At 38.7% G+C, this 23,901-nt stretch overlaps 4 protein-coding genes across 5 annotated transcripts; 3 read left to right on the top strand and 1 right to left on the bottom strand.

Moving 5' to 3' along the window:
* Positions 1 to 1,043: 1,043 nt before the first annotated feature.
* Positions 1,044 to 2,361, top strand: LOC120773575 (glycine-rich cell wall structural protein). The gene is made up of 2 exons (XM_040102559.1): positions 1,044 to 1,049; positions 1,108 to 2,361. Exons 1-2 carry the CDS (start codon positions 1,044 to 1,046, stop codon positions 2,359 to 2,361), a joined length of 1,260 nt encoding a protein of 419 aa, XP_039958493.1.
* A 1,638-nt stretch (positions 2,362 to 3,999) lies between these two features.
* On the top strand, positions 4,000 to 5,054 carry LOC120773574. Its single transcript, XM_040102558.1, has 2 exons — positions 4,000 to 4,070; positions 4,134 to 5,054. The coding sequence occupies exons 1-2, from the start codon at positions 4,065 to 4,067 to the stop codon at positions 5,052 to 5,054; spliced, it is 927 nt and encodes a 308-aa protein (XP_039958492.1). The 5' UTR covers positions 4,000 to 4,064.
* A 6,084-nt stretch (positions 5,055 to 11,138) lies between these two features.
* Positions 11,139 to 23,628, bottom strand: LOC120773366 (katanin p80 WD40 repeat-containing subunit B1). 2 transcript variants are annotated; one of them, XM_040102191.1, is made up of 11 exons: positions 23,173 to 23,628; positions 22,947 to 23,074; positions 22,673 to 22,890; positions 13,912 to 14,262; positions 13,716 to 13,851; positions 12,517 to 13,653; positions 12,416 to 12,457; positions 12,163 to 12,350; positions 12,007 to 12,096; positions 11,863 to 11,937; positions 11,139 to 11,784 (listed from the first exon to the last, which is right to left on the bottom strand). In XM_040102191.1, exons 1-11 carry the CDS (start codon positions 23,204 to 23,206, stop codon positions 11,550 to 11,552), a joined length of 2,634 nt encoding a protein of 877 aa, XP_039958125.1. In that variant the 5' UTR covers positions 23,207 to 23,628; the 3' UTR covers positions 11,139 to 11,549. The 2 variants fall into 2 exon arrangements, with proteins under 2 accessions (XP_039958125.1, XP_039958126.1); XM_040102192.1 differs by lacking the exon at positions 12,416 to 12,457.
* LOC120773367 (peroxisomal multifunctional enzyme type 2) lies at positions 18,929 to 21,290 on the top strand. Its single transcript, XM_040102193.1, has 3 exons — positions 18,929 to 19,069; positions 19,267 to 20,036; positions 20,097 to 21,290. The coding sequence occupies exons 2-3, from the start codon at positions 19,337 to 19,339 to the stop codon at positions 21,182 to 21,184; spliced, it is 1,788 nt and encodes a 595-aa protein (XP_039958127.1). The 5' UTR covers positions 18,929 to 19,069; positions 19,267 to 19,336; the 3' UTR covers positions 21,185 to 21,290.
* Positions 23,629 to 23,901: the final 273 nt, after the last annotated feature.

Below are 23,901 nucleotides of genomic sequence, written 5' to 3'. Positions count from 1 at the left end.
ATTGATGTGCTTCCACGTCTTAACAAGCTTTTCGAACTTTTGTACATACTTTAATTTGTCTCACTTCACGTTTTCATCACGATTCGAATTTATAAAACGAGATGCCTACATGCATAGTTACATACAATTACTCAACATAAATTCAAAATACATATGTATGTGGGCTGAAGCTTACCAATAAACTAGTGGCTCTATTTAGGATAATAATCGCAGGTGTTACTATGTCATTGAGCTGATTTCAAGCGTCATAACTTCTAGGTATTAGTATAATACTAAATATTAGTAAAATACAAAGGCAACTCGCCTCATGGCATCAAAAAGAGCATTTAGTACCCCACGTACATACATACGAGTACATACGTACATATATTACTAGTATATATTTATAATGAGCTAACTGTTACAAAATGTGCAAGGGCTTAGGTCGACAACCGGTCGAGACCCTGAGCATTTCTTTGCCGGGGAATCAGCTTCAAACAGTGTTGCAATGCTCACAGGTGGCCAAGTTAGCTTTAATTATGAGTGTGTAGCTACGCCAACTACTAACCCGAATATGAAGATACGCATCTGCACACGAACCTGTGGACGCAACAAACGAAAACCAAATGATCAACTGACAAAATTGAATAGAAACGAAGAAAACATTTTCGATACATTCCGGACCTATTAAAACTGCCAGTATTACATTAACCTTTGTTGGGCAACTGCATTGATTATAGTTCGGCATATAGTGTATTTGTTGTTTTCCACTGATTCCAGCGCTTTTATGATTAGTCGCACGGTAAACTGCAAATGCATTCGGTCTGCGCATCCATAACGTGCGACTTGTATGTGTGGTTGTGGCATCGCGTATCAAGAAAGCTACAATAACGGCAAACACATGATGACATTGCTGCCAAAAGCTGAAGTTTGCGTCGCGTGTCTTTTGTTTTCGTATAAATGACTGGCTCTCGCCTCTGTCAGCATCAGTTCATCTTTTAGTTTGCATTAAAGACTCATCATAACAGTATTTTCAGTGAAACCACATTCGAAGAAAATACAAAATGAGGGTAAATTTGTTATCCTTATGTAAATATTTAGAAAAGCCATTAATCTCTTTACCCTCAGATATCTGTTTGTATGCTCGCCATTTTAATTGGATCAAGCTCTGCTGGTTTTCTCGGTGGTAGCTCCGGTGGTGGAGGTGCTTATGGTGGTGGTCCCGGTGGACACGGCGGTCATGGAGGTCATGGTGGATATGGTGGTTCCGGAGGTAGCGGAGAGATAAAAACTATTCAAATCATTCACGAAGAAGCCGCTGGACACGGCGGAAGCTACGGGAGTCACGGCGGTCAAGGGGGCCATGGGCATCACGGTGGTTTTGCTGGCCACGGGATAGGTGGAGGGGAGGTCAAAACCATAAAAGTCATTCATGAACAGGGAGGAGCAGTCGGCGGACATCATGGTGGTAATGGTGGTCATGGACATGGTGGGGGCCATGGTGGCAGCATTGGAACCATCAAAGTTATACACCAACAAGCTGGTGGCAATAGATTCTCAAATGGTTATGCTGGCAATGGAGGCTACAGCTATGGCAATGGCGGACATAGTGGCCATGCTGGTGGTCATGCTGGTGGACTTGATGGGGGTGCACCACGTGGTGGTGTGGTAAAAACAATTAAAGTTATTCATGAGCAGGGGCATGCAGGTGGCAATGGAGTGGGCGCCTCAATTGGTGGAGGAGCTATTGGCGGTGGTCACGATGAAGTCAAGACCATTAAAGTCATTCATGAGCAAAGTGGTGCAGTGGGCGGTGGTTCCGGTGGAGGTTATAATTATGGAAGTGCAGCTGGAGGTGCTATTGGTGGCGGCGAGGTCAAAACCATCAAAGTCATTCATGAGCAAGCCGGAGTTGTAGGTGGTGGTGCTTTTGGTGGAAGCGCAATCGGTGGTGGTGAAGTGAAAACCATTAAGGTAATTCATGAGCAAGCCGATATCGCAGGTCATTCCAGTGGTGCACACGTAGGCGGAGGAAGCTATGGAGGTGATCATGGTGGACATAATGTCGATTCATTTGAAACCATAAAGTCGCTCAAATTAATTGGTGAATTAGATGGTGGTTATGGCGGTTCAGGGGGAAATGCGAACGGTGGCGGCCATTTCAGTGGTGAAGCATCCGCAAGTGGAAATATCGGCGGTGCCTCCGGCGCTGGTTACCTGCCCCCAGTTAATGAATACGTGCCTCCATCAAGTGAGTACGGCCCTCCATCAGATCAATATGGACCTCCACCAAGCCAGTATGGGCTTCCATCTAACCAGTATGGGCCCCCTTCCAACGAGTACGTACCTCCCTCAAATCAGTACCTGCCACCAAAATTGTAAAGTTGGCTTTTATTTATTGCACAACGAGGGGTTCTATTAATATCTTATGTTTAACTATTTTCTAATTAAGTTATCTAGTTTATAAGCATTGTACTAAGCGTTGTATAGTACTATATATTTCAATTGTTTGTATATATTTATTTTCCTATCAGAAAGTAAATTAAAGAATTAAAATGTATAAACACAAATTCCGCAATGGTTTCTTTTTTCTAAAATAAAACAAAAGTAATCTTGTCATAGAGAATATCAACCTTGAAACACTTTTCCCAGTCTAACTAGTTTTTACGAAGCTGCTTAGAAGAAAATGCGGTAGAAACTAGCCAGCACTTCCTTCTAGACTGCCCTGCTTTTGGGAGATCAAGACTTAGACACTTGGGGATACATACCTTCAGACATCCCTCCGATCTGTCGGGCGTAGAAATTAAGGGCCTTTGCAAATTTGTATTGGCTACTAAGCGGTTTGCCGATCTTCAAGTCCGAACACGGGAGTTCTATTTTCAATGGCTTCACAAAGGACTACATTAGTCCTCGTGCGATCTCTGATCAACCATCTATCCTAACCTAACCTGTCATTATCAGGGTTAAGCATTCAATTTACTTGGTTATCTACCCTGAAGCATGTAATTGAACCGCATAAAGGCGGTTAAAGACGGATTTAATGCCAACGTCCATTATACGCATATGTCTACACCAGCAACTATGCGTAACATTTTTGTATGGAAACGAAAGTAAACGCTCATAATTCAGACAAAAATCTGGGATGCCGTAGTTATTTGTCCTTTATGTACATATTTGTTTTTGTATTATATATTTCTAATGAAGTAGACAAGCTAGAAAAATACTACACCCCGTATTCTCCATCCGATCCAATTTGGAGCACAATAAGTTCATTGATGATTTGAGTGCAGACGCTAAAGGAATTTCTAAGTCTAATAAATTTAAATTACCAGAGGAGATTACGATGGATGAAATAGTCGCAAATTGGCATTGGTGTTTGAATTTTCACATGTTAGGATATATCAAATACGACTTGACCCCAAGCCCCTGTATATAAGGAGCAATCTGTAGTTAAATAGTTGGTACTTGGCGTCAAAAACCTTACAACGGTTGGAATGAGCGAAGCTACGCAAGTTATATATGTAGTATTTCTCACGGACAGGTGTTTGGGCGACTTGTACCGAACGCCTTGAGAGACACACATTTATGGAGCATTTCCAAATTGTATACAAATGCATCTATAGTATATTGTGTAAAAAATAAATATAAATGCGCATCAATGCAGACGAATCTATTGTCATACAACTAAGATAATATTTAGCTATTGTTACAGATAATGTGGGCTAACCGATATGCGGTTCCCCAATAACACCATTCGCTGCATATTTGCATACTCGCGCCAGTTTATTGTTGTTTAACTTTTGTGTCTCGATAAATAGGATGACTTTTCACAAAGGGTATTCAAAACGATTTCGAAACACTAATGTATGAATAGCTTTGATTTCTATGCAGAAAATGCCCGTATGTATGTACCAACATATGTGCGGCGAGAATGTCATCAATAAATTCCGTGGCCTTCCGAGCTTCGTTCCATTTTAGTTATATAAATGGAAAGGTGTATAAAACCTTTTGCAGTTCTGCGCACAGTCTCACTTCTTCAACTTCAACACTTCACCTAATTATAATCCGATTAAGGGCCTGTCGATATGAAGGTTTGTTACATAAAATAACTCGTCGTTCAGGACCATTTGATCTTGCATAGTGTTAAATTTCAGGTCTTTGCCTATGTCCTGTGTATGTTTGTGGCCTCAGTCAACAGTGGATACACCCTCCCCGGAAGTGCTCTCAATGAAGAAATCGACTTTAAAGGCGATTTCAGTGGAAACAATTGGCATGAAGTGAACCAAGAAGATGGAGAAAGGTCATTGACCACAGACTATAAGAGCACCGACGTAAATGGTGATTACGGTGGAGCCTTTGGAAATGGCAAACCAATTACCGAAGTGATGCAGGAAGAAAGGCAATCTGATGAACACATTGGTTTGGATAGTCAAGACGATTACAGCAAATATACAAGATTTATTGAAGATGCCGGTGTATTGGCAAGTAAAGGAGCCTCTAGCACTGGTTGGTATGGTATTCCCGGTGATAGTAGTGACTTCAGTGGGCATAGCCGTGAGCACCATACGGAGAAAGTTATTCACGAAGCAGCTAGAACTGGAGGACTTGGGTCTTTTAGAACACTCCAACCCCATGTTGGTCCCAATGATCATGTTCATCATGAGACTATAGAAGTATTCAGTGAGCCACTAGAATTCAAAGCAACAAAAGCTATACATGGAGAAGAGGGAGACGATGAATTCGGAGCGCACGGAGGTTTCAGTGGGATCAGTGCCGGTCAAAGCAATTACGATGCTGGCGAACAACATTCAACTCATTTTGGAGAAAACCATTCAGACCATCACGAAGACAATCAAGGAGAATTTAATATTTTTAACACTCATATTGATCATGGAGATAACACCGATCACAACCAATTTGGTGCATACGGAGAATATATTGGACACCAAGGCGAGGATTATAGTCACGGTTATCACGAATACGGTGGCTTTAACTTTGCTAAAACCGAGTTTGACGGTTATGAAAACAAATTCGGCGGTTACAAGTCTGATGGTAGTCTTTCAGATGTTGCATAACACAAAGTGGTTAAGGGTGTCACTAATGGTGTTATTTTTAAATTAGAATTCGACATCAAATTAAATGAGTTTTTAATTTATAATTGCATAACTATTTAAGTCCAATATACATAATACATTTTATAAATAATTACAACACTTTTTTATATTAAATTTGAAGTAATACGTCTATCGTCAGTGAGACTGTTCTCGAAAAACTGAAGAGATCTTATGTGGCGCACCATCATATGTATAACCAGTAGTGATGAATTCGTTTGAAGCTTTCGCTTGATTGCTTGGGATACAGGACAGTCTTTCGCCTATTCGTCGAGCGTTTAGGTTCAGCAGAAGGACGATGTTGAGTCTTGTCTACTTTCAAATCCAACATGTGCTCACCTTCATCATCGTACAAGTGAAATAACTGGATATTCTGCTGGGAAAGCGGCAAAATCGACTGCTTTCGTAAAGTTGACAATCTACTTTTTGGATTGATGTAATTATAGCGAGGGAAGTTAATGGACGTCCTCCGCGTTTGACCAAACATTGGATCTTGATACGGCATTGGAGGAAACATAAAGAGCTTTTCTGCTGCAATACCTTTGACACTCTTCAAGGAGTTTCGACGATGGCTGTGTGCTTTTTGTTCCAACTGCAATTGTTGAATCACGCCAAAGGGAAGATCTGGTGCCGCGCCGGAAAACATTCCCATGCTTAATTTTGCCGCAGTTTTAGGAAATTTGTAAACAACGGAAACAACAAAAACTGCTAACCATATTCTGAGTATTCTTGTTTTAGAAACCATAACGGTAGTCGAAAATTATAAATGAGGTAAATGCTGCCGTTAACTCGAAGAGTGTCTGCGCTTCTTAATCACTAAACGTTTATCAAATCTCGGACTCGAATATTGACATATCGTGCCGCGTTCACGTTGCTCTTCGTACTGCGGAGTTTGCTCACACAGCCAAGCGGCGGAAGACGGCTAAGACTGATGACAATTGAAGCAGCCTCCCATGTCTGCGGTTGTTAAGGTGATATTATGGCTCATTAAAAGAGCTGCTTCTGCTCATATTTTGAAGTGTAAATAAAAAGGTTAATTGGCGCATATTTCACTTTCCAAAGAGCTCAGAGCACCCGTGTACAAGTGCTTGTGCACTTCCAGGTCATCACAGCTCTTTTCACCTTCATTTAAATTACAATGCACACACGAATATACTATTTACATATGTATACCAATATATTCGTAGGTTCACACTTTTCTCTGTGACCATTTCGGATCGTTAACGGTAATTAAATAGCTTTGCCTACGTACTTTTTCAGTGTTTTATATTATTATTGCGCTTTTTTATATCCACTCCGCATTGTTGTTGTATATATTATTCTGAATTCTCCCACCAAAAGATCCATGATCCATGAAGCGCCTATGGGGCAATACTTTCTTAGTTACGTAATACGTAGTTGAGGGTAATTACTCTCAAGCCATTGCGCCATTGAGTATTTCCCGATAATTTTTTATTCTTTGACTACAAGACATTTACATTATTATTTGCATGTACAGGTATGTACATATTTATGTATGTACATATGTTACGGCCGGTCGATTTTTTCTATAAAAATAAGTATACAAGGTGTATTCCAAAGTACACAGGACTTAAAAAAAACAGAACAAATGGTCAATTTATTTTATTCAAAATAGTCTCCTTCTGCTTCAGTACAGCTTTTTGCACGGTCCAAAAGCATGTCAAACGAGTGTTTTAGCTCGTTGGCCGGTGTGGCCGCCAGTATGCCGGTGCAAGCCTTTTGAATGGCCTCTACGTCTGCATAACGCTGTCTTTTCATAGCCAAATGCATTTTTCCGAAAAGGCACGGTGCCATATCAGGTGAAAACGGGGAGTGGTTAATGCTTAAAATGTGATTTTTGGTCAAATAATGGTCACAAGCGTCGATCGAATGATGGATTCTGAGCAATTTTTGGTCGTCAGTCAATTTGTGCGGAACAAAATGTTCGGTCAAAATGCAATAAATCAATGTTTTGGAGATGTTCAATTCCATTTCCATGAATTTCGATGATGATTTCGGCTGATTTTTGATGAATTCACGCACAGTTTCGATGGAATTTCCGGTGATGGCGGATTTTGATTGGCCCACGTGTTGATCGTCATTTATGTCCTCACGACCACTTTGAAAACGTTGAAACCACTCGTGCAATCTGCTACGAGATAGGATAGGATCGCCATAAACGTTTCGGTAAAAGTTTTACAAATTTTAAAACAAAATTTAATGTTGGCTCTTTGTTCGAAGCTCATTTTCGCACCGATAACGCAAACATACAGACACTTAAACCGAATAACTTCACTTCCAAACAATAAAATGTCATGAAGTTCTCACTGGACAATTGATAAATGTAGCAGATATTCTAACGCACCAGTCGACATATAGATGGCGCCACCAGGGGGCGCTAGATTCAAAAAGTCCTATTTACTTTGGAACGCACCTTGTATATTAGAGGACAATTCCGCAAAATTATGTGCTCTTAAGTATTTATACGCTTGTAACAGGTTGATACAAAGTATAATAGTTTTTTCACCTAACGGTTTTAGTAATATCTAAAAGTAATCGAGATAGATATAGGATAATGTGTATATAAATGTTCAGGATGACAAGACTGTCCGTCCGTCCATGAAAACTGTAACTTGAGTAAAAACTTGAGATATCTGATGAAAATTGGCATGTGCGTTCCTTAGAAAAATAGTACATAGATGCGCTGGGCCCCGCCCTGTAATAAGTTTAATGTATATATTTCTTAAACCATAACAACCAAATTCGCCTAGCTCAAATATTATAAGAACTCCTACCGACAGTTGGGAAATGATAAAATCGGTTGATAACCCCGCTTATTCCCCATATAACAGAACAATTAAGATCTACTAAAAACCAGATAAAATAATAACTAAATTTTACCCCTAGGATGATATAAGAGACCTTCAAAGGAGCCATAGCCAAATTGGAAGATGGGCGTGGTACCACCCACTTAAGTGAAATCACAAATTTCGAGACCCGCCCGACCGATTTCAACCAAATTTACTACGTGATTTTTTCTTATGTTGCAGTTTGAAAAAAATCAAAATCGGCTGTATGCCTTCTTCCCATATAAAACAGTTTTAAATTTCATTTGAATCTTCCACTTTCCAGTATACAAATCGAGACTGAATTACTATATCAGGTTAAGACTTTGCACGAATAATGCATTTGGGGTGTGCCACCTTATGACTAAAAATTGCCGGAATCGAACCAAAACTGCTCAAGCCCCTAGGCTCTCACTATGTGAACTCAGTGCCTATAGTTGACTGTTTATCGAAAATATCGGAAAATGTGTGAGATACATAACTGAAATTCGGAAAGAATCCTTTCCTGATAGTGGAATTTAGGTGTGTCAAAAATGGATTGAATCAGGTCAATACTTCCCTTAGCCCTTATATATGTATGTACCTACTATGAAGATTTTCGAACTTCCGGGTGACTTTATACCGCATATCGTGAGTTATCTTAATAAAATTGAGACTGTATGTCTTTCTTATAAAGGTGCATATTTGTACTTAGAATAAAGCAGAAAATCGAGAGAATACTTCTCCTAGACCCCATACAATCAATAACTTTAATCTTGCAAGTTGCAAGAGTATGAAATGTTTGGTCTCTTCATTACTTGTTAAATAAGTGCTGGATAATCCGATCCGAATGATTCCGACAAATAATTAGCAAAATTCCATTCCTTTATCCCAAATATGTGTGAACAAATTTTTACAACCCCTTAAAGCTAAATTACACTTTGAAAATGACTGGCTCGAAATAGGGTTTAAACCCATAGTTTCTTAGGCAAAGTGGCACCTATAAATCAACCCACTCAAATATACATATGTGTATTGAAAATAAGAAAAAAAAAATTATTTAGTTTTTTAATAAATTCTTCAAAATTATCAAATCCATCTTTCTAAACATCATTCCATCACGCATTTAGTGGGGGTAGAGCCAGGTATAAATATAGAAATGGATTGGTTCAACACTGCTCTTTAAAGGGTTTTGGTCCTTCTACTTTGGAGAATTTGTAAGTGATTTATTGTAACAAACATTATTCAGAGCAATTTTATTCGAGTTGGCCCTCTTCAATATATTTAATTTCAAGTGTTCCCTAACCAGAGTGTAAATTCAAACAGTTCAAGATATACAAAACATTTGTTTTATTTTTATTTTCTTGCAATGGATAAGTTTCAATTAATAAAAATTAAAATATTTTTAAACATAAATTAACTGAGGAAATATTTTAAAATTAGTATATTATTCAGTTGTGAATCTTAAAACAAGGCTACGTTTATGTGGACTTTTTAAAATATAGCTAATCACATACATTTAGTATAAATAGTTTACTTATAGTGAATATACTAGGTTATTAAACGACGACATTGGTGACGTAATCAAATCGTGCGCTTTTTATTTTGCCTATATTCTAAAACTGTTGGTCGAATTTGTCGGTTGAGCTTATCGCTAAGCTTAAAAATTGGTAGTAAAAATGCATATACATACATTCGTTTGCGTATAAGCCTGGTGAATTGAAAATGCAAATCGTCTTATTATGTAATAAATAATCGGATTGGATAAGTTTGAACTTTGTTAAAAAATAGTTAATATTCAAAACATGCCTTCATTTGCTTGCATATTGCTCGTCATAAATTGTATAAAATAGTTTCCTGTAGCGGTGAAATAACCTTATATATTCTAGGTGAATGCGTACTATTTTCTACATGCGTTCAAAGTGATCGTGAGTGGAGAGCGGAAATCTCTTACTTAAGCTTAGATGACCAGTTAGATGATAATAGCATTCAGCGAGTGGTGAGCGATATATGTATGTTTGTGTATTTCCATAAGAAGGGAGTAGTACTGATTGCAGCAATGGTGTTAGAAATAGTGATATGTGATCATGAACGTGCGCAAAGCCTCACGATTTTTTACTTTATTAATTATATACACATATACATATATGTAGTATATATATGTATATATATATCCCATCTACTATTCGTACAAAAATAATTTCAAAGTTCGATGCTTATTTTGTAAATATATGCGTACTATGTGTATGTACTTAGAGTGAGTGCAGCTACAGATGCGCTCCAGTTACAACTAGAGTACAAAACATTTGTTCATTGTCATAATTTACGTTTCAATCCGCCTAGCCGAATTATTAATGGAAGGAAGTTGAATTACTCTTACGATATAAATATAATTATTTATTCTTGTCTTGCTTTTTATGTAGTTATTTACACCCTAAACACTTTTTATAAGAAACAAAAGCGAATTTCAAATCAAGATGCTCTTATCGCACTTTCTCCTTTTTTTCAGCTGTCCCTCGGCTCGCTTGTAACTCACAATCTGTACTTATTATCGTAATATCGTAAAAAAATTGCCGTCTTAGCTTCTATTATTATCATGATTTTTACATTAAAATTGCGGACCTATTTTCAGTTCTGCCACTTTCTTGTATAAAAATATGAAGTTCATAAAAATTCTCAGTTATATGTATGTACATCTTTTCTTTTGGACTGAGTTTTATATTTACTTTTGCCTTAAAAGCACTACTGTTTATACTTTTAAAAAGTATGTCTCTACTGTCATCCTACCGACGGGGTTTCAGTGCGCTTCCTCCTCCTCCTCCTAAAAGGCACTTTCCAATAACGAAATGGATTTAAATTAACGAAAATATGTGCATTGAAGCTTGTAATGGCTCACACAATTGCTATGTTACTTTCTTCATTCTCTAATTACTGGGGGAATGTTTTTAATTATCTTGTTTTTTTCGTTTTGGGAAAAAATTTGGTTTCTCAATTTTAACTCATAGGGTTTTTGTTTAGAAAAACTAGCTCGAATGAATGTCTATAATATATTTATGTTATTTTAAAAATGTAAGTACGTTTACGATCACGCATAATAATTACTGAGCCCTTGTCTCACAATCATGCTTAAATCAAATTGCGTCCGCTAATTAATTATGTATATATACATATGTATGTGTGTATGTGTTCGAACTTTTTACAAAGTATGTGGATACGCGTTTTCTTATTATTGTAATTTGCAGTGTTTTGCAAGAACATTTTATTATAAAAACAAATCAATAGCGATAGGTGAATTTTCTAACAGTTTTTCTTGTTATATGTTGTTACTTTATATTTGTATCAGAAAACGGTCAACAAAATGTTGAGAATACAAACACACATGCAACTTAAAATACTGTTAGTACTAGTTTGAAACATAAATGTTACATGAAATATGCAGTGATTTAAATCTTTACGAACCTAACAATAAATTATTAACAATTTCGACACCATAACTAATGAATATAAAGGTGGACATTAAATGTATATATGTAGTGAACGGAGCCAAAGTGGCTACTGGTAAACTGAAATATAAACAACACAAAACATATGTGTGGAAACGTGTAAGGTGGAATCGGTAGACCAAAATGTTCCATTAAATATTAACGATCATGTTTTGCAATTGGGACAAAGTGCTGCCGAAATGGTTACTTTCTGGCAAATTGCGTATCTGTAGCAACCAGTGCTGACACTCGATGCATTTGCGGTGACGCTCTTCTCGCGAAACATCGACTCCCAAACTATTCGACCAGGGATCTATATTGTCTTGTATAATCGGCAAGAAATTCGAAAGAATCACTCGAAGCGTGTCACAGCCGCGCGTGTAATGACTAAAATTAACCAACAAACGATATTTCGAATGAACATAGCAGAAAGTCATTTGTTAATTTGAACACGAGGTTACTTACAACTTGTGTGGGCTTTGCAACAGTTCATAGATTTCCGGTAGTAACAGAAGACACAAATCTAAGTTCCACGACGAGCTACGTGCACACAAATAGTATCAATTTAATTCATATTTACTTTATTGTCCAATGTTTGGTTACACTTACGTTTTTTCCATTATAGCGCCTAAAAGATCGACGAACACAGTTCGTCCTGTCTTGATAGCTTGCTTCAAAGCACCAATGACGTCATGAGACCTTCATAATACCAAATATACCGGAATCATAACTAAAGAACATTCAATATAATAATTAATATATTACCTTGTAGAATTCCGTATCAGCTGCAGAGTTGCATTTCTGTTGCTTAGCTCTTGAAAGATTTGTTCATGCGACGCCAGCAGTATTTGTATCTCTAAACTATCATCTATATTTTGATGGTTGCCAAAACTCTTTTGGTTCAAGTTCCCTTGTGTTAGTAACACTGGATCCGGCCGAGCGTTGACAGGTATCTACAAAAATTATGCATTAACGGTATTTATTTACATATTGAACAAATGCCTTTACACAATCTTACATTAGGGATTGTGCTGCCATCTGCAACGTAACTTGAAAATCTCTACAACAGATAATTGTTGTTGTTAATCGGATATAAATGATCGTTTGAACTGAACTTACGTTAGATTGTCTTTGAGCAGCCACCGCTGCAGAAACAGCTTGACGTTGTGGCGAGCGCAGCTCCAGGGTAGTGCGTGAGCGCGTTGGCGGCTTTGCGTAGATTTGCACACTTATATTCTTATTTCTTGCGTTCTCTTTGTTGAGATTTGATTGCGTTTCGTTTCCGCGCTTCGTCTTGTTTATGTAATGCGACGAAGATGACTTCTTCAATGGCATATTGTCATCTAATTTATGCAGCTCTGTAGAACTCACCGACGACACTTGCGACAACTTGCTACGATGCTGGTGGGAGGAGTTCATGTGTGATTTGCCACTAGTTGATATTGCTATTTGCGTGCTACGTTTTTGTGCGCTGGTTGTTGCTTTCGATTTGGGACCCTTAAACGCCGGAATCGCTTGGGCAGGCCCCATTGACGCGGTGGTTGAACTCACTGAATTTGGTCCATTTGGCTGTTGATGAATGTTTTGATTCACCGGAAAGTCTTCGACCAGCTCTGTGTGGTCATAGTTTGATATTACGGGCGGATTACTTTCATTTAAATTATATTCAATGTCATTTGCAAATGAGTTCCCCAATGGCATGTGGAGATAAATATCACGTTCTCCGGGCATTTTTAACGAACTAGGTCCATCGAAATTCAACGAGCAGTGACCGTTGCCACTGAATGAACTGTACCCAGTGCTGGATGCCATCGACGGAAAATTATATGGAGGAGAAGTGTTGGACTTATGCGTCATAGATGTCATTCCTCTATATGAAGAGTCAAAATGCAAGGAGTTACTATTGACAATATTAGTATTCACGCCATTTAATGACGTTATAGCTGGCGCTGGTGGTGGAGGAGGACATGTGGTATCCAGCAAGGATTCGTCAACCAACTCAAGACTTAAATTTGGGGATGAATGGCCATCAATACTGGGACTTCTGTTATCTTCATTCTCTTCTACTAGTCGCGATGTTTTTGGGCCAGTGATTGACAATCTTAACTTCTGGCTACCACGCGAGAAGCTCTTGCGTGTAGTAGAGTTATGACTGAAAGCGGTGGGCGTTGAATTGGTTGGATTGTAAAATGGAAATACGCGATCAATGCTAAGTGCATTGATGGAAACAAGGCTTTGTTCATATGAACCACATATCTAAGAAATAACCATAATATTTACAGAAGATAATATTCAACAAATTGAGGAAGTCGACATACCAACTTTCGATTAACCACCTTCATATCGCCTAACGCTGTCCAGGTTGATATTATGTGATCGAATTCGCGATCTGGTTCCCAACCGATCACAGAAATACCTGCTGCTGTGCCCACGAAGAGACATTCTCCATTCTCACTAAAACAGAAAGGGTATATACTATTAGGTCTATAAAATCTTATAACACAACTCTCTAACCTGAAAGTTATGCACTTTATTGGATGACCATAAAATTGACTTTCTGTTTCTGTTTGTGATATACGCGATTGACTTTCCAAATCATATATGCTAATGGTGCCGTCGACGCGCCCAACTGCTAATAGGAACTCAAACGGATGGAATTGGATGCAAGTAATGGCAGCTGCTGGAGGGTGCTCACTAAACTCCATAATTTGTTTACTTTTTCGTATATCCCAGATGATTATGGATCCTTCTGTGCCAGCAGATGCAATCCACAACCCATCTGGCGAAAACTTTACCGAGTTAACCTGAGCGATATGGCCCCGATAAATTTTAATGCATCTATTTTGATTTTTAACATCCCACAACCTGCAAAGAATAATATTTTTTTACATTATAGATAATTATATTATATTTGGGCTAGGAGTAGTTAATCGAAATTATTTTGAGTACCAAAACCCGTCTTTAGTCATAAAAGAGACATTTTATTAAGACACACATTGTATTTAGATATTTGTAGCTCATCATTTATGCTTGATTTCTCTATTGTAATTAAATAATTAATGAGGAGGATGGGGTCATGTGTAGAAGTTCACGCAAGTGAGGAAAGTTCTCTGATCGCCATTCACTTGGGAGTGGCCAGAAACGATTCTTTTCCATATGACTGAAGCAGCTCACGACTTCCGGTCTTTGACCAAGTATCCTCTGGGTAGCCTAAGAACATCCGTTCGAAGGTGAGCTAAAGTGAGAAGGCGAAACACCCCTGCAAAGGGTTGTGCGCTGGGTTTGGGACCCGCCACGTAAAAAGCTCACCCCAATGAAAAACCAACAGCAGCCTCGGATGAGAGACCCCCCTTTTGATGACGACCATGGAAAACGAAAGAAGGACTACGAATTAAGGACATGCACCTGGAATGTCCGGTCCCTTAATTGGGAAGGTGCCGCTGCCCAGCTGGTTGATGTCCTCGTAAAAACAAAGGCTGACATCACCGCCGTCCAAGAAATGCGATGGACGGGACAAGGACAGAGATGAGTAGGTCCTTGTGACATTTACTACAGTGGCCATATAAAGGAGCGCAAGTTTGGTGTGGGATTCGTGGTGGGAGAGAGACTCCGTCGTTGAGTACTATCATTCACTCCGGTGAATGAACGTCTAGCCACAATCCGCATCAAAGCGAGGTTCTTCAACATATCGCTGATCTGCGCCCACGCTCCGACGGATGAGAAGGACGATGTGACCAAAGATGCCTTTATGAGTGCTTGGAACGCACTTATGAGAGATGCCCCCGCCACGATGTCAAAATCGTGCTTGGCGACTTCAACGCCAGGGTGGGCAAAGAAGGTATCTTTGGCACTACGGTCGGTAAATTCAGCCTCCACGAGGAAACATCCCCAAATGTGTTGAGGCTGATCGACTTCGCCGGGTCCCGAAATATGGTTATCTGTAGTACTAGATTCCAGCAAAAAAAAATTCATCAAGCAACTTGGCTGTCTCCGGATCGAAAAACTACCAACCAGATCGATCATGTTGTGATAGACGGAAGACACGTCTCCAGTGTTTTAGATGTGCGTGCGCTCCGAGGTCCTAACATCGACTCGGACCACTATCTTGTTGCAGCCAAGATTCGCACCCGCCTCTGTGCAGCAAAAAACGCACGCCAACAAACACAAGGAAGGTTCGACGTCGAAAAGCTGCAATCAGAACAGACTGCCGAACGATTTTCTACTCGGCTTGCACTCCTGCTCTCTGAGAGCACTCATCAACAACTCGGTATAAGGGAACTGTGGGACGGCATTTCAAACTCCTTACGTACAGCTGCATCCGAAACCCTTGGTTTTCGGAAAGTGCAAAAGAACAACTGGTACGACGAGGAGTGCCGCGCCGCAGCGGAGAGAAAACAGGCTGCCTACCTCGCAACGTTACGATCGACCACAACACGTGCGGGATGGGATAGATACCGAGAATTGAAGAAGGAAGCGAGACGCATCTGCAGACAGAAAAAGAAAGAGGCCGAAATGCGTGAGTATGAAGAGCTTGATAAGCTGGCCGACAGAAAAAAAATGCGGCGGCTTACAGAAGGTTTCAAGACCGGAGCATACTCTTGTAGAACCCCCAAAGGTGATCTAGGCACTGATGCCCAGAGTATACTTAAATTATGGAGGGAACACTTCTCCAGCCTGCTGAATGGCAGTGAACGCACAACACCAGGAGAAGGAGAACCCGATTCCCCAATCGATGACGATGGAGCAGACGTACCATTACCCGACCATGAAGAAGTTCGAATAGCAATTGCCCGCCTGAAGAACAACAAAGCGGCAGGGGCCGACGGATTGCCGGCCGAGCTATTCAAACACGGCGGCGAAGAACTGATAAGGAGCATGCATCAGCTTCTTTGTAAAATATGGTCGGACGAAAGCATGCCCAACGATTGGAATTTAAGCGTGCTATGCCCAATCCATAAAAAAGGAGACCCACAATCTGCGCCAACTACCGTGGGATTAGCCTCCTCAACATCGCATATAAGGTTCTATCGAGCGTATTGTGTGAAAGATTAAAGCCCACCGTCAACAAACTGATTGGACCTTATCAGTGTGGCTTCAGACCTGGAAAATCAACAACCGACCAGATATTCACCATGCGCCAAATCTTGAAAAGACCCGTGAAAGGGAGAATCGACACACACCACCTCTTCGTCGATTTCAAAGCTGCTTTCGACAGCACGAAAAGGAGCTGCCTTTATGCCGCAATGTCTGAATTTGGTATCCCCGCAAAACTAATACGGCTGTGTAAACTGACGTTGAGCAACACCAAAAGCTCCGTCAGGATCGGGAAGGACCTCTCCGAGCCGTTCGATACCAAACGAGGTTTCAGACAAGGCGACTCCTATCGTGCGACTTCTTCAACCTGCTTCTGGAGAAAATAGTACGAGCTGCAGAACTAAACAGAGAAGGTACCATCTTCTATAAGAGTGTACAGCTGCTGGCGTATGCCGACGATATTGATATCATCGGCCTCAACATCCGCGCCGTTAGTTCTGCTTTCTCCAGGCTGGACAAGGAAGCACAGAAAATGGGTCTGGCAGTGAACGAGGGCAAGACGAAATATCTCCTGTCATCAAACAAACAGTCGTCGCACTCGCGACTTCTGGCTCTCACGTCACTGTTGACAGTCATAACTTTGAAGTCGTAGATAATTTCGTCTATCTTGGAACCAGCGTAAACACCACCAACAATGTCAGCCTAGAAATCCAACGCAGGATAACTCTTGCCAACAGGTGCTACTTCGGACTGAGTAGGCAATTGAAAAGTAAAGTCCTCTCTCGACGAACAAAAGCCAAACTCTATAAGTCGCTCATAATTCCCGTCCTGCTATATGGTGCAGAGGCTTGGACGTTGTCAACAACTGATGAGTCGACGTTGCGAGTTTTCGAGAGAAAAGTTCTGCGAAAGATTTATGGTCCTTTGCGCGTTGGCCACGGCGAATATCGCATTCGATGGAACGATGAGCTGTACGAGATATACGACGACATTGACATAGTTCAGCGAATTAAAAGACAGCGGCTACGCTGGCTAGGTCATGTTGTCCGAATGGACGAAAACACTCCAGCTCTGAAAGTATTCGACGCTGTACCCGCCGGGGAAGCAGAGGAAGAGGAAGACCTCCACTCCGTTGGAAGGACCAAGTGGAGAAGGACCTGGCTACGCTTGGAATATCCAATTGGCGCCACGTAGCGAAAAGGAGAAACGACTGGCGCGCTGTTGTTAGCTCGGCTATAATCGCGTAAGCGGTGTCTACGCCAATTAAGAAGAAGAAGAAGAATTAAAAATATTGCCATAAGCCCCATTTTCAACCTGTAACATATGTATACTTGTCATGTGAATATTATGTAACTAATTTGGTTCAATCAAGTGGCCGTGATCATGTTCAGGTGTCATCTGGTACACACTCCCTGTATCATGAAACTGTTGTTTGTACCAACTAAAACTAATCGAGATAGATGGAGAGTTATACATACATATGTATATTGTAAATGATAATGATTTATCTCTACTCGAATTTATGGTGACTGTTAACTAAATTCGAGAGATAACATTATCTTTAAATTATTTTCTTACGATGTGAAATAGATAGTATGCCATCTCAAGTCTAAAAATTGTCAAACTCGAGCCACAACTTTTGAAGCCACCAAATACCGAAAATTTGGACCCCAGTATATGTGGCTAACTTTTTACAGAAAATATCGATCAATGTGTGAGACATAATATGTCTAATATTATTATTGTAATTCGGAGATATTATATTTCTGATAAGACTAAGTATCTCCATCTAATGTTCTTATGCCTAAAAAGGGTCAAATCGGGTCTATACTACTTTGAACCCATTTACCCAATATAAAAATTTAAAACTTCCGGTTGCCTTATGCAGTATAGTATATCCGTTAATTTGTAAGATATGTTTGCAAAACTAAGTGAACGCATAATTGAATTCTTTCGCAATTTTGTCAAAACCTGACAATACCAAACCATTGGATGAATATATTCAGGGAATATACTATAATAAAATGTAATTATATTGTATATTCTATAATTACATTCATTATTATTACTATTATTTTATGTTCTCAGATAAAACTAATAAGGCTTATTCACGTACAATTTTCCACGCTTGACGTGTTAGAAAATACTAAACAACGAAGGGAAATGCCACAATTTACGCTTTTTTCCCCGCGTTTCTCTATAATAAAAATGGCGATTGTTGCTTGACAAAACATAAAAAGATGAGTGTTGTCCAATATTTTGCTGGGCTTCGCGACAAAAACATGTTATGTGAACACAAAAACACGTCCTACAAGAGCGTACATTGAACTTTTCTGTCTAAACATATGGCTATGTGAATTGGCCTTTACATTGTGCGCAGTATGTTGCGAGAATTTAAGCAAACACACAAACCATAAGCAATAAAACAAAAACGAAACTGATAAATGTCATTAAACGGAATTGAGAATGCATAATATGAACAAAGGTTATTGGATAAATACATGTTCAGCAAATTTTTTACTCGCCGTGATTTCAAAATTCGATGACGTTTACTAAAACAATTAAGTAAATATCAAAAAACACGGTGCATCGTTAACGTATACATATACAAACTAAAATATTTCAGAATTTTACTTAGGTGAGTTAAAAGTCATTCGAACTTTGTTCCACACAGTAGAAAGCCTCCAACATACGAATGTGTCTTATGTATATGTAATAAAAAAGGTAGTTTTATTTATCGGATGTTCCTTATCATTATGCACACATTCAAGAGAGGTGGACTTTGTTTTGCAAAGTGAAACTAATCAGATGTGCATTGTTAATTTAATTCCACAGTTGTGGAAATCAGCTTCAGTTTACCAGTGGCAAGTGCGAATTACAGTACCTAAAAGCGATCGTGAGTAAAATGGCCGAGAAATTACGTTTTGATGGTCGAGTTGCCGTTGTTACGGGTGCCGGTTCTGGGCTTGGTCGTGAATATGCACTGCTCTTTGGATCTCGAGGGGCGAAGGTTGTGGTAAATGATTTAGGTGGTAGTTTCCACGGCGATGGAGCATCCAAACGAGCCGCAGATATTGTAGTCGATGAGATTCGTGCACAAGGAGGCACTGCGGTTGCTGATTACAATTCAGTTGTTGACGGTTCAAAGGTCATAGAAACAGCTATCAACAATTTCGGTCGTGTCGATATACTAGTGAATAATGCGGGAATTCTTCGCGATCGCAGCATTGCCAAGACTTCCGATCTAGATTGGGATTTGATAAATGCAGTCCACTTAAAAGGCAGTTTCAAGTGTACACAAGCCGCTTGGCCGTATATGCGAAAACAAAATTACGGACGGATCATTATGACTTCATCAAATTCAGGAATTTATGGTAATTTTGGTCAAGCCAACTATTCAGCTGCGAAAATGGGGCTGGTTGGCTTGGCCAACACAGTTGCCATTGAGGGCCAGAAAAACAATATACATTGCAATGTTATCATTCCAACTGCGGCTAGTCGCATGACCGAAGACATCCTTCCAGACATACTTTTCAATGAGCTGAAACCACACCTGATTGCACCTGTTGTGGTATACTTGTGTCACGAATCTTGCAAAGATAACGGTAAGTGACTTGGAACATAATAAATATAAAGTGCAAAATTTTGAATTTTCATTATTTTAGGATCCTATATTGAGAGTGCTGCGGGTTGGGCTACAAAACTAAATATTGTACGTGGCAAGGGTTGTGTATTGCGCACATCTATTGATCAAACTACCACAACGCCAGAATACGTGCAAAGCGTATGGGCAAAGATCACTGACATGACAGACGCCAAGCATTTGGACACAATCGGGCAGGCTTCTGGCTCTTTATTAGAAGTTCTGGAAAAGTTGAAAGACGGCAAATTTGGAGGATACGAAGATACTTTTAAATATAGCAACAAAGATTTGATTCTTTACGCATTGGGTATCGGTGCCAGTGTCAAAAATGAAAACGATCTCAAATTTCTATATGAAAATCACCCCGAATTCTCGGCTATCCCTTCATATTTTGTGTTGCCAGGTCTCATGTTATGTATGACCACTGATATTGTAGGCAATGCATTACCTTCAGGAAAGGCTCATCTATCAAATATTCTACATGGAGAACAATATTTGGAAATATGTGACGACATTCCTACAAGCGGAACCCTTACCACTATCGGAAAAGTATTTGATGTTATGGACAAGGGGTCTGGCGCACTTGTTGTAACGAATACTGACACATATGATGAAAGTGGCCGACTTTTAGTTAAAAACCAAAGTTCCACTTTCATAGTTGGAGCTGGAAATTTTGGAGGAAAAAAGACACCGATAAAAGGAGTTATACCAATTGTGAATCCACCAAATCGGAGCCCAGACGCCACATGTCAATACAAAACAACAGCGGACCAAGCCGCTTTGTACAGACTCTCTGGTGATTTAAATCCCCTACATATTGATCCTGATTTCGCAGCTTTAGGCGGATTTAAGACACCAATTTTACATGGTCTATGTTCATTGGGTTTCTCAGTACGCGCGATTTTGGCACAGTACGCCAACAATAATGTATCACTTTTTAAAGCTGTAAAGTTAAGATTTTCGGCCCCTGTTATACCAGGTCAAACACTTAAGATTGACATGTGGAAGGAAGGCAAACGAGTTCTCTTTACTACCACCGTCGTGGAAACTGGAACGAAGGCAATTATTGGGGGATATGTAGATCTAAAGGATATTGCGGCCAAATTGTGAAGATTCGAAAAACATATATTCACTTGATTCAAAACACAATAATATTTTATGGTTTTTAAAGGGGTATTTTCTTATTACTTAAATAAAATTATTTTGTTAACTATTAGAGGATTGCAGTTTTATTCTAGTTAGGAATTAGTTTAATTGAAAAAAGTTACTTCCAAAATGATCAGAATATATGTGGATAGTTTTACTTAAAAAAAAGCAAGTCCACGAAAACAAAACGAACGAAATCTTATTTCAACCAAAACAACGAAGAGCTTTTGTACTGTTATTGCAAAAATATTAACAATTCTTGGATGGGTGTATACTTTAAAGAAGACGTGAACATTTCTTTTTCGACAAATTCAAGAACATCAACCAATTTCGATTTACAAATTTGCAACAGGCTTTATCGCCTTTTTTAAATGTCATATGCATATGTACATACTTTCGTCAGTATATAATTTTCCATACGAACAAAAATTCATATTCCCCTTACAAGTTAAAGAGAAAACTTTCTTCCATCTTCATCGTCTGTAAACCAGTTACACTCAATTTTCTAATTGTTATAATATCGTACATATGTACATATTAAGCTATTAAATTATAACTTAAGCAATAAAATACCAGTGAAACCACGAATACGATGCTTGTAAAAAATACCGGAATAAAAACTATTACATACACATAAGTACATATGTATATATGTATGTACATATATGTATGTATGTAAGTTCGCAAATATGCATGCCTATTATTCGTTGAGCATCAATAAATAAATTTGCTTCAATTTTTTTATTTACAAAAATCTGAATAACATGTATGAATGTAGATGTGTTTATGTGTAGGTAAGCATTGACAGCAGCCAAGCTACATGTACGCTTTTATAAGATATAGAAGTAGCCTTAACGTGTGGGTTTCTAGTTATTTCAAATATGAATACAATTCGGCAAACTAACTTATGATTATTAGGGTTTTCATATAGTCTCATAAAGTTATAACTTTTTTAAAGAAGTGTACAAATTTATGATTTTATGCTTTTACGATGCGTTATGACAAGTTGTGAGTCCGTAATTAATTATTATACAACCTAACAAATAGATATAAAAGTCATATTATATATTAACTTATTTTTAATGCAGTTTCATCGAACGAAGGTAAATAGTGTCACTATGTACCATTGATAAAACCAAAGCTGACAAAAAAGAAAAACTCCTACGCAAATCACGACCTATTGAAATGCTTTGGTTTGAGCTCAAAAGTTCATTGAAATGCGATTCGAGTTTAAAATATAAAATCTAACAAAACAAAGTCGAAAAGGGTAAAATTCCTCTTTGTTTTTTGAACATATGTTTGTATGTATCTGAATTAAGTTTCTACTTAGATACATATATACACATGTTGATAAAAAATCCATATGTAAAACAATAAACATGCAGATGTGTAAGTTATTTTAAATATTACTCATCTAAAATAAATTTAACATTGTTAGAAGCTTAGGCTTACCTGACGGTGGTATCATTGCTGCCCGATACCACATATTCACCAGAAGGATTAAAATCTAGAGTTCGTACACTTTTCATATGACCATTCAAAGTCGAACAAATGGTTTGTGCGTTTAAGTCCCATCGCCTAATAATACCAATATCGTCCGCCGAATACACGAAATCGTCATTATATGCAAAACGTACACAATCAATGGGCCTGTTATGTCCTGTTAAGGACTGGAATGACAACATGTGTATTAGTGACAGAAGTCCACATATACCGTATAACTTACCATGAAAAGCTCTTCCCGACCGATTGCCCACAAATTCACATTTCGGTCCTGCCCTCCAGTTACTAAAACACTCCCAGTTTCTCCAAGGTCTAGACTGGTAACATTTCCGTCATGAGCTTTTATCTCATCTACAGAGAAATTTTGAGACAGAGTTCCATTGAGAAGATTTAAAAAAATGTTCCTTCGCACAAAAAATAAAGTTTGCATAAGGAAGGTTGAAACTTACATATTTTAGCGGTCAATTTTCTAGCCAATGCCATAACTTTTAGCCACCTCTATATATTCAATGTACTCCGTTGTTCTGTCAAATTTATAAATCAAATATATTTACTTTATTCTAAGAATAAAGAATTTCTGAATTTTAATACAGAAGTTTTTCTTCTATTGTTATGCTTGGTTTTCTTGATATCTTTCATTCGTCGACTAAGTTGTCGTTGCCGTCATCATTGTTACCGTTTACGAATTCTACAAATCTCAATTTTTAGCTCAAGAATTTTTCATGCACCCGACGTCGTTGTCACCGTCACAGCCGTTACTTTTACGCAATTTTCTATTTTCGTTTCAAATCACGCAACATTCGTCCATGGATGCTTTCCAATTATAAAAATACAACACACAAATTTTATTTGATTCTTTTGCATAAAATAAAAGGAAAACAAAACTTTTTTCGTCGTCGTTGACGTTGTTCACAAAATACTGTCAAAACCATCTGAGAAATCGGACAATGACGACATAAATAGAAAGGAAACTGATAAATGACATCTCAAAAGAAGTACCAAAAAACGGACTGCCAACCCTCTAGTAGACTCAAAAATACATACACAGAGATCAAAAAATCTTGATTTTTAGCTCTTGGAATAATAGAAGTCATGTAACGTACTCAACCCACTCAGCGAACTAATCAGAAGATTGTAAATTTTTAAAAGTGATCTCAACTTCCTACTCACATTATAAA

This window comes from Bactrocera tryoni, chromosome 4, assembly GCF_016617805.1.
Source record: "Bactrocera tryoni isolate S06 chromosome 4, CSIRO_BtryS06_freeze2, whole genome shotgun sequence".
In the NCBI taxonomy this organism is placed as follows: Eukaryota; Metazoa; Arthropoda; class Insecta; order Diptera; family Tephritidae; genus Bactrocera; species Bactrocera tryoni.
This window is presented reverse-complemented; position numbering and strand designations above follow the sequence as displayed.